The sequence below is a fragment of the Salmo salar genome, chromosome 27, assembly GCF_965601325.2.
Source record: "Salmo salar chromosome 27, fSalSal1, whole genome shotgun sequence".
NCBI classification, from domain to species: Eukaryota; Metazoa; Chordata; class Actinopteri; order Salmoniformes; family Salmonidae; genus Salmo; species Salmo salar.
Window position 1 is genome coordinate 32,032,501 of NC_138317.1, and position 14,440 is coordinate 32,046,940.

Here is a 14,440-nt window from a genome sequence, read left to right on the forward strand (position 1 = left end):
ACATGGAGGGAGTGAGAGGGGGGACATGGAGGGAGTGAGAGGGGGCTGAGGGGGGGACATGGAGGGAGTGAGAGGGGGGACATGGAGGGACTGAGAGGGGGACATGGAGGCAGTGAGAGGGGGGACATGGAGGGACTGAGAGGGGGACATGGAGGCAGTGAGAGGGGGGACATGGAGGGACTGAGAGGGGGACATGGAGGGAGTGAGAGGGGGGACATGGAGGGACTGAGAGGGGGACATGGAGGGAGTGAGAGGAGGGACATATCGTTCTCATTGAAAGCTAATCTAAGAAGTATATCTCTTCCATGTGTGCTATTTATTTGCTTCCTGTTCTTTAGTTACATTCTTGTGTGTTTTACTTTCAGTTTTTTGCACCAGCTTCAAACAGCTGAAAATGCGATATTTTTGGTTGTGGAAAAGATATTTCACAGCAGCTTCGATGGTACAATGATTCTCTACACTATACTTGCTTGTTTTGTCACATAAACTGCATTTAGGAGAACTATTAGGATTTTAGCAACCAGGAAATAGTGGAGTGATTTCTGAATAGTGCATCTTTCATTTTTACTGAGGTTTATATTTTGTAAAACTGCAGGGGGGATTGGTTCATTTGAATTTCATGCTTGTTTTATTATTTAAAAGTGGAACATGAATTGCATCATTCATGTCATGAGTGTGTCCGGAAGTTGATGGTGTCAGTAACACGTGAGAACAGATGGCCCTCCGAGTGAGTTGGTACACACTTAGAAAAACGGTTTCCATTATGGTTTCTTCGACTGTCCCCATAGGAGAACCATTTTTTGTTCCAGGTATAACCCTTTTTGGTTCCAGGTAGAACTCTCTTGGGTTCCATGTAGAATCCTCTGTGATAAGGGTTCTACATGGAACCCAAAAGGGTTCTACCCAGAACCAAAAAGGCTTTATCAAAGGATTCTCCTATGGGGAGGCGGTGGTTTGGGATTCACAGAGGGAGAGAAATGTGGAAGGGTTTGGTAAAGAGAAGTGAAATGGAGTGGAAGTGGAGTGAGACCCTGACCAACGTGTGTTTAGTTTCCCATCAGGGGGCAGAGTGGTATTACAGAGAGAGTTATTGGAGGGATAGCTGTCGTAACACACACACACACAAAACACACACACTTTGAAGTGTAAGTGTTAACCTAAAACACTGAAATTGAGGGTGAAGAGGAGGAAGGAGAATGAAAATGAAGTGAAAATGGCAACATTCTCCTCTGAGTAAGTGTAAGATAGGAGTGTGTTTTACTGTGTATGACTCAGAGTGTCTGCTGAGTTCCTTTCTCTTTAAGAACCCTCAACCCTTACCCATCACTCTACACTCTTCCCTAACCCATCACTCTACACTCTTCCCTAACCCATCACTCTACACTCTTCCCTAACCCATCACTCTACACTCTTCCCTAACCCATCACTCTACACTCTTCCCTAACCCATCACTCTACACTCTTCCCTAACCCATCACTCTACACTCTTCCCTAACCCATCACTCTACACTCTTCCCTAACCCATCACTCTACACTCTTCCCTAACCCATCACTCTACACTCTTCCCTCAACCCTTACCCTAACCTATCACTCTACACTCCTTCCTCAACCCTTACCCTAACCCATCACTCTACACTCTTCCCTAACCCATCACTCTACACTCTTCCCTAACCCATCACTCTACACTCTTCCCTAACCCATCACTCTACACTCTGCCCTCAACCCTTACCCTAACCTATCACTCTACACTCTTCCCTAACCCATCACTCTACACTCTTCCCTTACCCATCACTCTACACTCTTCCCTAACCCATCACTCTACACTCTTCCCTAACCCATCACTCTACACTCTTCTCTAACCCATCACTCTACACTCTTCCCTCAACCCTTACCCTAACCTATCACTCTACACTCTCTCCTCAACTCTAACCCATCACTCTACACTCTTCCCTAACCCATCACTCTACACTCTTCCCTAACCCATCACTCTACACTCTTCCCTCAACCCTTACCCTAACCTATCACTCTACACTCTCTCCTCAACCCTAACCTATCACTCTACACTCCTTCCTCAACCCTTACCCTAACCCATCACTCTACTCTCTCCGCTCAAACCTTACCCTAACCCATCACTCTACACTCTCCCCTCAACCCTAACCCATCACTCTACACACTCCCCTCAATCATCACCCTACACTCCCCCCTCAACCCTTACCCATCACTCTACACTCTCCCCTCAACCCTTACCCATCACTTTACACTCTCCCCTCAACCCTTACCCTAACCCATCACTCTACACTCTCCCCTCAACCCTTACCCATCACTCTACATACTCCCCTCAATCATCACCCTACACTCTCCCCTCAACCCTTACCCATCACTCTACACTATCCTCTCAACCCTAACCCATCACTCTACACTATCCTCTAAACCCTAACCCATCACTCTACACTATCCTCTCAACTCTAACCCATCACTCTACACTCTCCTCTCAACCCTAACCCATCACTCTACACTCTCCGCTCAAACCTTACCCTAACCCATCACTCTACACTATCCTCTCAATCCTAACCCATCACTCTACACTCTCCTCTCAACCCTAACCCATCACTCTACACTCTCCTCTCAACCCTAACCCATCACTCTACACTCTCCTCTCAACCCTAACCCATCACTCTACACTATCCTCTCAACCCTAACCCATCACTCTACACTCTCCCCTCAAACCTAACCCATCACTCTACACTCTCCTCTCAACCCTAACCCATCACTCTCCCCTCAAACCTAACCCATCACTCTACACTCTCCTCTCAACTCTAACCCATCACTCTACACTCTCCTCTCAACCCTAACCCATCACTCTCCCCTCAACTCTAACCAATCACTCTCTTTCTCCTTTACACTGACATTTACTCCTGAGGTGTTGCCCTGTTGCACCCTCTACAACCACTGTGATTATTATTATTTGACCCTGCTGGTCATCTATGAACATTTGAACATCTTGGCCATGTTCTGTTATAATCTCCACCCGGCACAGCCAGAAGAGGACTGGCCACCCCTCATAGCCTGGTTCCTCTCTAAGTTTCTTCCTAGGTTCTGGCCTTTTTAGGGAGTTTTTCCTTGCCACCATGCTTCTACACCTGCATTGTTTGCTGTTTGGGGTTTTAGGCTGGGTTTCTGTATAGCATTTTGAGATATCAGCAGATGTAAGAAGGGCTTTATAAATACATTTGATTTGATTTTTGATTTGAATTTCTCTCCTTTCCCCTCTCTCTCTGTCCGTATATCTGTCTGTATGTATCTTCCTCTTTTCACACTTACAAATGTCACCTGTCATTCTGTCCATGCCTCCTATAACCTGTCTTTGTCTATTTCATGTGCTGTAGGAGAAAGAGTTAAGGGCTGCGTGTCAGTAGACGGAAACACATCATGCATAGTATGAACACCGCTGTAGTGGAGCTCCCCCTTCCTGGTCCCTGTGAGGGAGGTGACAGACAGAGTTCTGAGTTTGAGGTGATCATGGTCATTACAGTCAGTAGTATGAGTTATGGCTGTGTGTTTGACTATTCCAATCTGGACAGAGAGAGTAGTCAGTATGGCTCTGGTTGAAACGGAGTACATTCAGAACGATGGGGTTCTTTTGTACGGTAATCATTCTTGACTGTTATTACATCTCTTGACCGTTATTGAATTGCAATATCTTGACTGTTATTAGACAATGTCAGTATATAATGTGGAACTGAAATGAATGAGTGAGTGTTTGTTTAACTCTCTCAACTCACGAAGAGGCCACTTAGGACACTATGGCACCCCTCTCTCCCTTTCCCAAAGAAACACGACACAACATGCCAAACAACCCATCAATCCCTCCCCTTTAGACGTGCTGCTTGGCACACGACACACACATTCCTGTAACCATGACAACCCCATGTGGGCGCCAAACAAAAATACATGCTGGAGGGTATGTGCGCTTACGGACTCCTGTGCAAAATGCTATCAATAACACATAGCACAGTAACACACTCACACACACACACTCACACGCACGCACACACACACACACACACACACACACACACACACACACACACACACACACACACACACACACACACACACACACACACACACACACACACACACACACACAAACAAATACAAACACTGACAGGGAAAGCGCAGCCAGGGTTCAGCTAAACTGTACACACTAACGCAACTGAAACACCCACAGGTTAAAATCAACAGTGCTGTTTTTGAGAGAGGGGGCAGATTCCCATTACCCTAGCCAGGTTTCATTAACATTCTGGCAAAAGCTACTGACCAATCACCATATCAACACACCACCAGACAGACAGACAGACAGACAGACAGACAGACAGACAGACAGACAGACAGACAGACAGACAGACAGACAGACAGACAGACAGACAGACAGACAGACAGACAGACAGACAGACAGACAGACAGACAGACAGACAGACAGACAGACAGACAGACAGAGAATATGAGAGGTGAGACAGAGAGTGTAAGAGAAGGCAAGAGGGTGGAATGGATGGAGAGAGAGAAAGAAACAGAGCAAAAGAGAAAGCATGTGAGAGAGGGGACATGGAGGGAGTGAGAGGGGGGACATGGAGGGAGTGAGAGGGGGGACATGGAGGGAGTGAGAGGGGGGACATGGAGGGAGTGAGAGGGGGTGAGAGGGGGGATATGGAGGGAGTGAGAGGGGGGACATGGAGGGAGTGAGAGGGGGGACATGGAGGGAGTGAGAGGGGGGACATGGAGGGAGTGAGAGGGGGTGAGAGGGGGGATATGGAGGGAGTGAGAGGGGGGACATGGAGGAAGTGAGAGGGGGGACATGGAGGGAGTGAGAGGGGGGACATGGAGGGAGTGAGAGGGGGGACATGGAGGGAGTGAGAGGGGGTGAGAGGGGGGATATGGAGGGAGTGAGAGGGGGGACATGGAGGGAGTGAGAGGGGGGACATGGAGGGAGTGAGAGGGGGGACATGGAGGGAGTGAGAGGGGGTGAGAGGGGGGATATGGAGGGAGTGAGAGGGGGGACATGGAGGAAGTGAGAGGGGGGACATGGAGGGAGTGAGAGGGGGGACATGGAGGGAGTGAGAGGGGGGACATGGAGGGAGTGAAAGGGGGGACATGGAGGGAGTGAGAGGGGTGACATGGAGGGAGTGAGAGGGGGGACATGTAGGGAGTGAGAGGGGGGACATGGAGGGAGTGAGAGAGGGGACATGGGGGAGTGAGAGGGGGGACATGGAGGGAGTGAGAGGGGGGACATGGAGGGAGTGAGAGGGGGGACATGGAGGGAGTGAGAGGGGGGACATGGAGGGAGTGAGAGGGGGGACATGGAGGGAGTGAGAGGGGGACATGGAGGGAGTGAGAGGGGGGACATGGAGGGAGTGAGAGGGGGGACATGGAGGGAGTGAGAGAGGGGACATGGAGGGAGTGAGAGAGGGGACATGGAGGGAGTGAGAGGGGGGACATGGAGGGAGTGAGAGGGGGGACATGGAGGGAGTGAGAGAGGGGACATGGGGGAGTGAGAGGGGGGACATGGAGGGAGTGAGAGGAGGGACATGGAGGGAGTGAGAGGGGGGACATGGAGGGAGTGAGAGGGGGGACATGGAGGGAGTGAGAGGGGGGACATGGAGGGAGTGAGAGGGGGGGACATGGAAGGAGTGAGAGGGGGATGAGGGGGGGACATGGAGGTAGTAGGGGGGACATGGAGGGAGTGATAGGGGGGACATGGAGGGAGTGAGAGGGGGGACATGGAGGGAGTGAGAGGGGGGACATGGAGGGAGTGAGAGGGGGTGAGAGGGGGGATATGGAGGGAGTGAGAGGGGGGACATGGAGGGAGTGAGAGGGGGGACATGGAGGGAGTGAGAGGGGGGACATGGAGGGAGTGAGAGGGGGGACATGGAGGGAGTGAGAGGGGGACATGGAGGGAGTGAGAGGGGGGACATGGAGGGAGTGAGAGGGGGGACATGGAGGGAGTGAGAGAGGGGACATGGAGGGAGTGAGAGAGGGGACATGGAGGGAGTGAGAGGGGGGACATGGAGGGAGTGAGAGGGGGGACATGGAGGGAGTGAGAGAGGGGACATGGGGGAGTGAGAGGGGGGACATGGAGGGAGTGAGAGGAGGGACATGGAGGGAGTGAGAGGGGGGACATGGAGGGAGTGAGAGGGGGGACATGGAGGGAGTGAGAGGGGGGACATGGAGGGAGTGAGAGGGGGGGACATGGAAGGAGTGAGAGGGGGATGAGGGGGGGACATGGAGGTAGTAGGGGGGACATGGAGGGAGTGATAGGGGGGACATGGAGGGAGTGAGAGGGGGGACATGGAGGGAGTGAGAGAGGGGATATGGGGGAGTGAGAGGGGGGACATGGAGGGAGTGAGAGGAGGGACATGGAGGGAGTGAGAGGGGGGACATGGATGGAGTGAGAGGGGGGACATGGAGGGAGTGAGAGGGGGGGACATGGAGGGAGTGAGAGGGGGATGAGGGGGGGACATGGAGGTAGTAGGGGGGACATGGAGGGAGTGATAGGGGGGACATGGAGGGAGTGAGAGGGAGGACATGGAGGGAGTGAGAGAGGGGACATGGAGGGAGTGAGAGAGGGGACATGGAGGGAGTGAGAGAGGGGACATGGAGGGAGTGAGAGGGGGGACATGGAGGGAGTGAGAGGGGGACATGGAGGGAGTGAGAGGGGGGACATGGGGGGAGTGAGAGAGGGGACAGAGACCTGGACAGAGAGTTCTAATAAAAAGGTCTGGACAGAGAGTTCTAATAGAAAGTCCTGGACAGAGAGTTCTAATAGAAAGACCTGGACAGAGAGTTCTAATAGAAAAACCCGGACAGAGAGTTCTAATAGAAAGACCTGGACAGAGAGTTCTAATAGAAAGACCCGGACAGAGAGTTCTAATAGAAAGACCTGGACAGAGAGTTCTAATAGAAAGACCCGGACAGAGAGTTCTAATAGAAAAACCTGGACAGAGAGTTCTAATAGAAAGACCTGGACAGAGAGTTCTAATAGAAAGACCCGGACAGAGAGTTCTAATAGAAAAACCTGGACAGAGAGTTCTAATAGAAAGACCTGGACAGAGAGTTCTAATAAGAACCTTGGTGTGGAAACAACAGAGTAGAGCAGCGGCTCCCTTTTCTGTTCCGTGGACAACATTGAAGACCACCAAATCACTGTAAAAAGCTCTTCAGGACCACCAAATAACTGTCAAAACCTCTTGAGGACCACCATTCACAGAGTTGCTGAATTTTTATACAGAAAATATATATATATATTTTACCCCCTTTTTCTCCCCAATATCGTGACTACGATCTTGTATCATCGCTGCAACTCCCCAATTTTGTGATATCCAATTGGTAGTTACAGTCTTGTCCCATTGCTGCAACACCCATACGGACTCGGGAAAGGCGAAGGTCGAGAGCCATGCGTCCTCCGAAACCTTGCCAAGCCGCACTGCTTCCTTACACACTGCTTGCTTAACCCGGAAGCCAGCCGCACCAATGTGTCAGAGGAAACATCGTACAACTGGCGACCTCAGTCAGCTTGCAGGCACCCAGCCCGCCACAAGGAGTCGCTAGAGCACCATGGGACAAGGACAACCCAGCCGGAAAAACCCTCCCCTGACCCGGACTACGCTGGAACAATTCTGCGCCGCCTCATGGGTCTCCAGGTCACGGCCGGCTGTGACACAGCCTGGGATCAAACCCAGGTCTGTAGTGACGCCTCAAGCACTGCAATGCAGTGCCTTAGACCGCTGTGCCACTCAGGAGGCCCATAGTGTATTACTTATCCATGTTGATTTTAACCTAATCTTTATGGGAGATGGTTAACTGACATGTACTGTAATAAATTAGTTTCTCAACTGCTGTGTTTGACCAGATTTCAGTCTCTGCAGTGTGACATGATGATCAAACCTTTAGACGAGTATCATCCTGCAGAGTCCCACCTTTCTTTGTCAATGGTTGTGGCCCTTAGCTGAGTCACTCTAGGTCACCTCAGTGTCAATATGGATTATTGTGACAGGCGCCAATCCCAAATCAACCCTTAGGGGGTATTTCCACCTGGCCTATCAGAAGGGTAAAGCAGAGATACCAGTAATACCATCTGTTGCTTATCTAATCTCTTCAGATCTACACAAGTGTGTAGGTGGAAACAGAGCCATATATTTACATATAAATATATGGCTCTGGGTGGTAGGGGCATCAATCTTCTGTGATGACAACATAGTGATTGACAGCATTGTAACTATGGTGATGGTGGTGATTGCCACTACTCACTTCACTGAAGCCAGGGAACAGGCTGAACGGGAGGAGGGGCTTCAGCGCCATGGAGGTTTGGGCACCGCTCGCAGGGGGCCCACGGGCCAATGAGTGCATGGTGGTGTTCTGACAGACGTTACCTAGGAGATGCAGTGATCAAGTCAATTCTAAACAGATTTTCCTCGTTACAAAAAGAGGGTGAGGGAGAGGGGGTCAATCACAGGTTTACTGACATTCACACGCAAGGACATAAACTCATTAATCTGTCCTCCTCTGTGATTAGCTTTGTTTGTGTGGCTGAGTTCCTGATTATGGAGGATTTTTTTTGTTTTTGCATTTCTACAGAGCCTGATTACAGTTTGATTCAGAACCAGAATATATAATCGTAACAATCAGAGGCCCACGCACACCCTGCTGCACAACCATTAGACCTGATTACCCTACAAGTGTATGTGTGTATGTGTGTGAGTGTGTGTCTGTGCATGTGTTTTCTCTGTTCCTGTCTCTGTCTCTCTCTCTCCCCCCCTTTCTCTCTCTCTCTCTCTTTTCTTGTGATAACAGGTCACAAATCTTGCTGCTGTGATGGCACACCGTGGTATTTCACCCAATAGATATGGGAGTTTATCAAGATTGGATTTGTTTTCAAATTCTTTGTGTGTCGATGTAATCTGAGGGAAATATGTTTCTCTCATATGGTCATACATTTGTCAGGAGGTTAGGAAGTGCAGCTCAGTTTCCACCTCATTTTGTGGGCAGTGTGCACATAGCCTGTCTTCTCTTGAGAGCACGGTCTGCCTACGGCTGCCTTTCTCAATAGCAAGGCTATGCTCACTGAGTCTGTACATAGTCAAAGCTTTCCTTAATTTTGGGTCAGTCACAGTGGTCAGATATTCTGCCACTGTGTACTCTCTGTTTAGGGCCAAATAGTGTTTGTCCCATTTTATGAAATCTTGGTAGGTGAGTGGACCCCAGACCTCACACCCATAAAGGGCAATGGGTTCTATATTGTATTTTTAGCCAGATCCTACTTGTGACTCGTTTCAGGAGACTAGGCGTATGTCGTGGTCACTACTTCACAGGAGAGCCGTTTGAACTTAAACTTTTTTGTTTTATCAAAATGTGTTTTTTTGGGGGGCAGAAATGCCTTCTGGAACATGTGAACTTTCATGTCCCTTAATAACAAACTTGCATGCCATCTCTAAATACCAATACAATTGTTAAATTATGAGCCAGTTGGTTTAACCACAGGAAAAGCGAGCAACCTTCCCGCTAGCCATGATTGGCTGAGATAATAAGTGGGCTGGACATGCTGAGAGATGAGTTCGGATTGGTCTGCCATATAGCACGCTTCTGTCTATTTGAGCTGGTCAGTATGTGTAGGTAATCCTAAATGCTTAGTAGAAGTGCGTAAGTGTTGCTCTCCACTTTCTGGAGACCGAGTTTTGAAATCAGTGGCATTCGAGTATGATAGCTAAAGAGATGGAGAAAACAGCTGTCTCCGGATTACATCTTCAAACTAAGGGCAACCATGGCATCCGTGACAGGAGACAAGTCCATCTATGATGTATACGGGTAAGATAGTCTAGCTAGCTACATTTTCAGATATTACACGTTTCTAATTATGACAGAAAGTTGTTTTCATTTCAAGTTAAAGTGTTACGGGGTAAGTTAAAGTGTACTGTTAGCTAGCTAGCTAACAGTACACGCTCAACACCCGTTGAATATAGCTAACTAGCTACATATCATAACAAAAGACTCCACTATGCAAGTAACCATTTCAATAGAATGTCACTGCGACAACTGTTGATAGAAGTAGCTGGTGAATTCGCTCTGGCTATCTACTCCGATTTCAGAGCATTCTCGTCTGTGTGGCAGAGCGCAGAATAACTGACAAATTTACGAACGCTCAACACCTGTTGAATATGGCCAGTGTCAGTAAACGTTGGCAAAAAGGTGTACGCTCTGGATAACATAAAAACAGCCTAACCAGCTCTGCTAGGGCTAGTAAAATGGTCAGAGTGGGGTATTCTCTCATTTGTGTCTGGAAGTAGCTAGCAAGCTAGCCAATGTTAGCCAGTTAGCTTGGGTGCTTGACTGCTGTTGTTAGGACAGAACGCTCGGATCAACCCTTAAAGAGATGGGTGGGGATAAAGCTTAAGAGGGTGTGAACGATGCTGAATGGTGTAGACAAAGAAGAGCTCTCCAGTAAGTACCAAAATATTCAAAGGCCATTTTCTCAAAAGTGAGGTTACAAGTTTATCGAATTTCAAAGCAGAATTACTTTCCCATTGTTCCTCAAATGCAGTGTATGATATACCATTTTGTAACTCTGTGTCTCTGCTTTTATCCAATGTAAAAAAACACAATTTCATATTTTGCTACATAAGACCGAATCAAGGCGGTCGGTCACAATTAGTATGTCGAATTTTATGTTCCTTTTGATGGCATAGAAGGCCCTTCTTTCCTTTTCTCTCAGATAGTTCACAGCTCTCTCTCTCAATTCAATTCAATTCAATTTCAATTTAAGGGCTTTATTGGAATGGGAAACATATGTTAACATTGCAAAGCAAGTGAAGTAGATAATAAACTAAAGTGAAATAAGCAATCCAAATTAACAGTAAACATTACACTCACAAAACTTCCAAAAGAATAAAGACAAATATTGTGTGCAAATAGTTAAAGTACAAAAGGGAAAATAAATAAACATAAATACTCTCTCTCTCTCTCTCTCTCTCTCTCTCTCTCTCTCTCTCTCTCTCTCTCTCTGTCTCTCTCCTCGCTCTCTGTCTCTCTCTTGCTCTCTCTCTCTCTCGCTGTGTGTCTCTGTTTCTCTCTGTCTCTCTCTCTCACTGTGTCTCTCTCTCAGTCTCTCTCTTTGTCTCTCTCTCGCTGTCTGTCTCTCTGTCTGTCTCTCTCTCAGTCTCTCTCTTTGTCTCTCTCTGTCTCAGTCTCTCTCTCTCTCGCTGTCTGTCTTGCTGTCTGTCTCTCTCTCAGTCCCTCTCTCTCTCTCTCTCTGTCTCTCTCTCTGTCTCTCTCTCTGTATCTCTCTTTGTCTCTCTCTCTGTCTCTCTCTGTCTCAGTCTCTCTCTCGCTGTCTGTCTCTCTGTCTGTCTGTCTCTCTCAGTCTCTCTCTTTGTCTCTCTCTGTCTCAGTCTCTCTCTCTCTCGCTGTCTGTCTGTCTTGCTGTCTGTCTCTCTCTCAGTCCCTCTGTCTCTCTCTGTCTCTCTCTTTGTCTCTCTCTTTGTCTCTCTCTCTGTCTCAGTCTCTCTCTCTCTCACTGTCTGTCTCTCTCTCTCTCAGTCCCTCTCTCTCTGTCTCTCTCTCTCTGTGTATAGAGTATAGCCTTGTAATGGAAACTATATAGATAGTAATAACATTCCCTGTGACTGAGAGACATGCAGGGAGGCAAATGCATTCTATTATTTGTAGTAAATCCCATTGATCACTCCTGTAGGGCTCTGGTCAAAAGCAGTGCACTATGTACAGAATAAGGTACCATTTGGGAAGCAGTATTATGTAGCAGATCAGGCATGACCGTAGGAAGCACAGTCACGCTTTATCACCACATAGAGTTCTGAGGTGAGGAAACAGGAGTATCATTACTACAGTAAAGACCATGAATGAAAACACAGTGAAATGCCAGCAGATTGCCTTGAGGCCATGGAGACATTCAGACAGAAAGTGGTAAGAGTTGTGCCCGATCTCTGGGACAATGTGTAGGCTAAGTCAACTTAAACATCAACATACCGATTTGTCAACTAACGTTTTGCCCACTGGGACTTGATTAGGCTATACTATACTGCATTGCACAATAATACATTTTGTAAAACCTGTCATGCAACATTAGGCTACATCAAGTGCTTGGAATATATAAACAAAACAAAACAAAAAGGCAGACTTAACAACTTTGCCGGATGGGCAACATACAGGATGGGCAACAGGGTATTTATGTTTTTTACACAGCCTCAAAGAGCGCATCTTTACCTGACACATTTTAAATGAAGCAACTATCTGCGCATTTAAGCTACTGAGCCATAAAAACAATATCAATTAGACTTGGGACATACATTTTAATTTGTATAACCCGTTTCCGGTAACCTATATATTTAGGTTACCTAAATACATTCTGATAATTTCCTACTGTAGAAGTACCTACTTACCAAAATACATCCTGGTTTTTGTCAATTTATCAACAGGCAATAGTCCGTCTTTATGCAAATTCAGCTCCCGCCGCTCAAGTCTCATCCGCAGCCAGATCGACTCTAGCGCAGCGTAGTTGTGCGATGGGTCCGGAATGAGTCTTGTCTCCTCCACAATAGTTTACCTCTCACTGCTGTAGTAGGCTACTCTCCTTCCTCTCAACTCCCTCGCTGTCTCTCTAGCCTTGTTTACACCTTGCTCCAACATGTGGGTTTTGTCATCTGATCATTATATTCCAAAAACTATCTGATCAAGGTTTGTCCGTTTACGCATCCTGTTAAAATGTGTCTCTTATCCGTCCACGGTGTCTGCATTTTGACCATATTTCCTGGTGCCTCCATGTAGGCTATCCAAATTATTTTAGATAATAATATGTATGTATTTATTTTAAGACAATTATTGATGCCTTTCATCAATGGTGCTACCTGTCAATGATTTTAGAGGCTGGTATTATAATAATAATAATAATAATAATAATAATAATAATAATTTGGTGGATTATATTTGCAATAGGGTTTGGCTTCACCAGATACCTTCTCAGGACACAGACGCTGTGAGACATGCGAGCTGAGACAGGATGTGGAATGGTGACAGAGAGCTAGCTAGATAGCTAGTGTAGCCAGTTTATTAAGGTGACAGCTGAAGTTTGGTTTAGCTTGATTGTATAGATTTTTCACAAAAAATGTACATGTATGGCATTAACATGTATGAAAATTCATAACATATAATAGTAATTGTAATTCGTAATTTATCATACGGATCGGTGGGTGTAACCATATCATACGGATCGGTGGATGTAACCATATCATACGGATCGGTGGGTGTAACCATATCATACGGATCGGTGGATGTAACCATATCATACGGATCGGTGGGTGTAACCATATCATACGGATCGGTGGATGTAACCATATCATACGGATCGGTGGGTGTAACCATATCATACGGATTGGTGGATGTAACCATATCATACGGATCGGTGGGTGTAACCATATCATACGGATCGGTGGGTGTAACCATATCATACGGATCGGTGGATGTAACCATATCATACGGATCAGTGGGTGTAACCATATCATACGGATCGGTGGGTGTAACCATATCATACGGATCGGTGGGTGTAACCATATCATACGGATCGGTGGATGTAACCATATCATACGGATCGGTGGGTGTAACCATATCATACGGATCGGTGGGTGTAACCATATTATACGGATCGGTGGATGTAACCATATCATACGGATCGGTGGGTGTAACCATATCATACGGATCGGTGGATGTAACCACATCATACGAATTGGAGGGATAATTACAAATTCAGACATATCACAGAAACATAACATATCATACAAAACAGAAGGACACAAGAAAATGTCTACTATGTTACGGCTTGAGTAAGGGTTGCCCGAGCACATACCATCTGCGCTTTGAGATTCGCAGACCAGGCGTTTGAGATTCATAGACCAAGCGGTGTCAACCCACATAATCTGCAGCTGCATGCTTCTCTATATTTGTCCTATTTTACACATGTACAAGTGTGTATTAATACGCATGTATAATGATGATTTAAATGGTTTGACCATCCAGATCTGTTTACACTTGATTGATATCCAGATACAATGAGTCTCTGACTACCTCCGAAGGTGGTCAGGAAGATGCATCTTTTAATCGTCTACACCTGTCTAAAAATGTGGGCACTATCAGAATGTGGACAAGATCAGAAGGGACGCATGCTAGCACCAGGTGTAAACGGGGCTTCTGTCTCCCTCCCCTCCACCTACCTCCTTTCTAGCGTTCTTTCTCTCTCTGAGAGTGAAGATTTACTCCACTGCTCATGCATTGTGTTATAAATATTTTGAAAGTACCTGTTGCAAGGTTGTTTATTGTCCTTTTCCACAACTTTATTGGGGTGTAGGTGCCATATGCAGGGTGTGTCTGTTATCTGTAGTAGG

At 47.1% G+C, this 14,440-nt stretch overlaps 1 protein-coding gene across 3 annotated transcripts in view; it reads right to left on the bottom strand.

Moving 5' to 3' along the window:
* Window positions 1-12,702, bottom strand: part of LOC106588890 (zinc finger protein 385D) — a 34,147-nt gene extending 21,445 nt beyond the window's left edge. For 2 of the 3 annotated variants that reach the window (XM_045709666.2, XM_045709665.2), the window contains exons 1-2: window positions 12,446-12,702; window positions 8,304-8,425 (exon numbers count right to left, since the gene is read on the bottom strand). In XM_045709666.2, coding sequence (XP_045565622.1) covers window positions 8,304-8,425; window positions 12,446-12,530 — 207 coding nt within the window. In that variant the 5' untranslated portion in view covers window positions 12,531-12,702. The remainder of the gene's footprint in view (window positions 1-8,303; window positions 8,426-12,445) is intronic. The other variant, XM_045709667.2, reaches the window with a different exon arrangement.
* Between the last annotated feature and the right edge of the window lie 1,738 nt (window positions 12,703-14,440).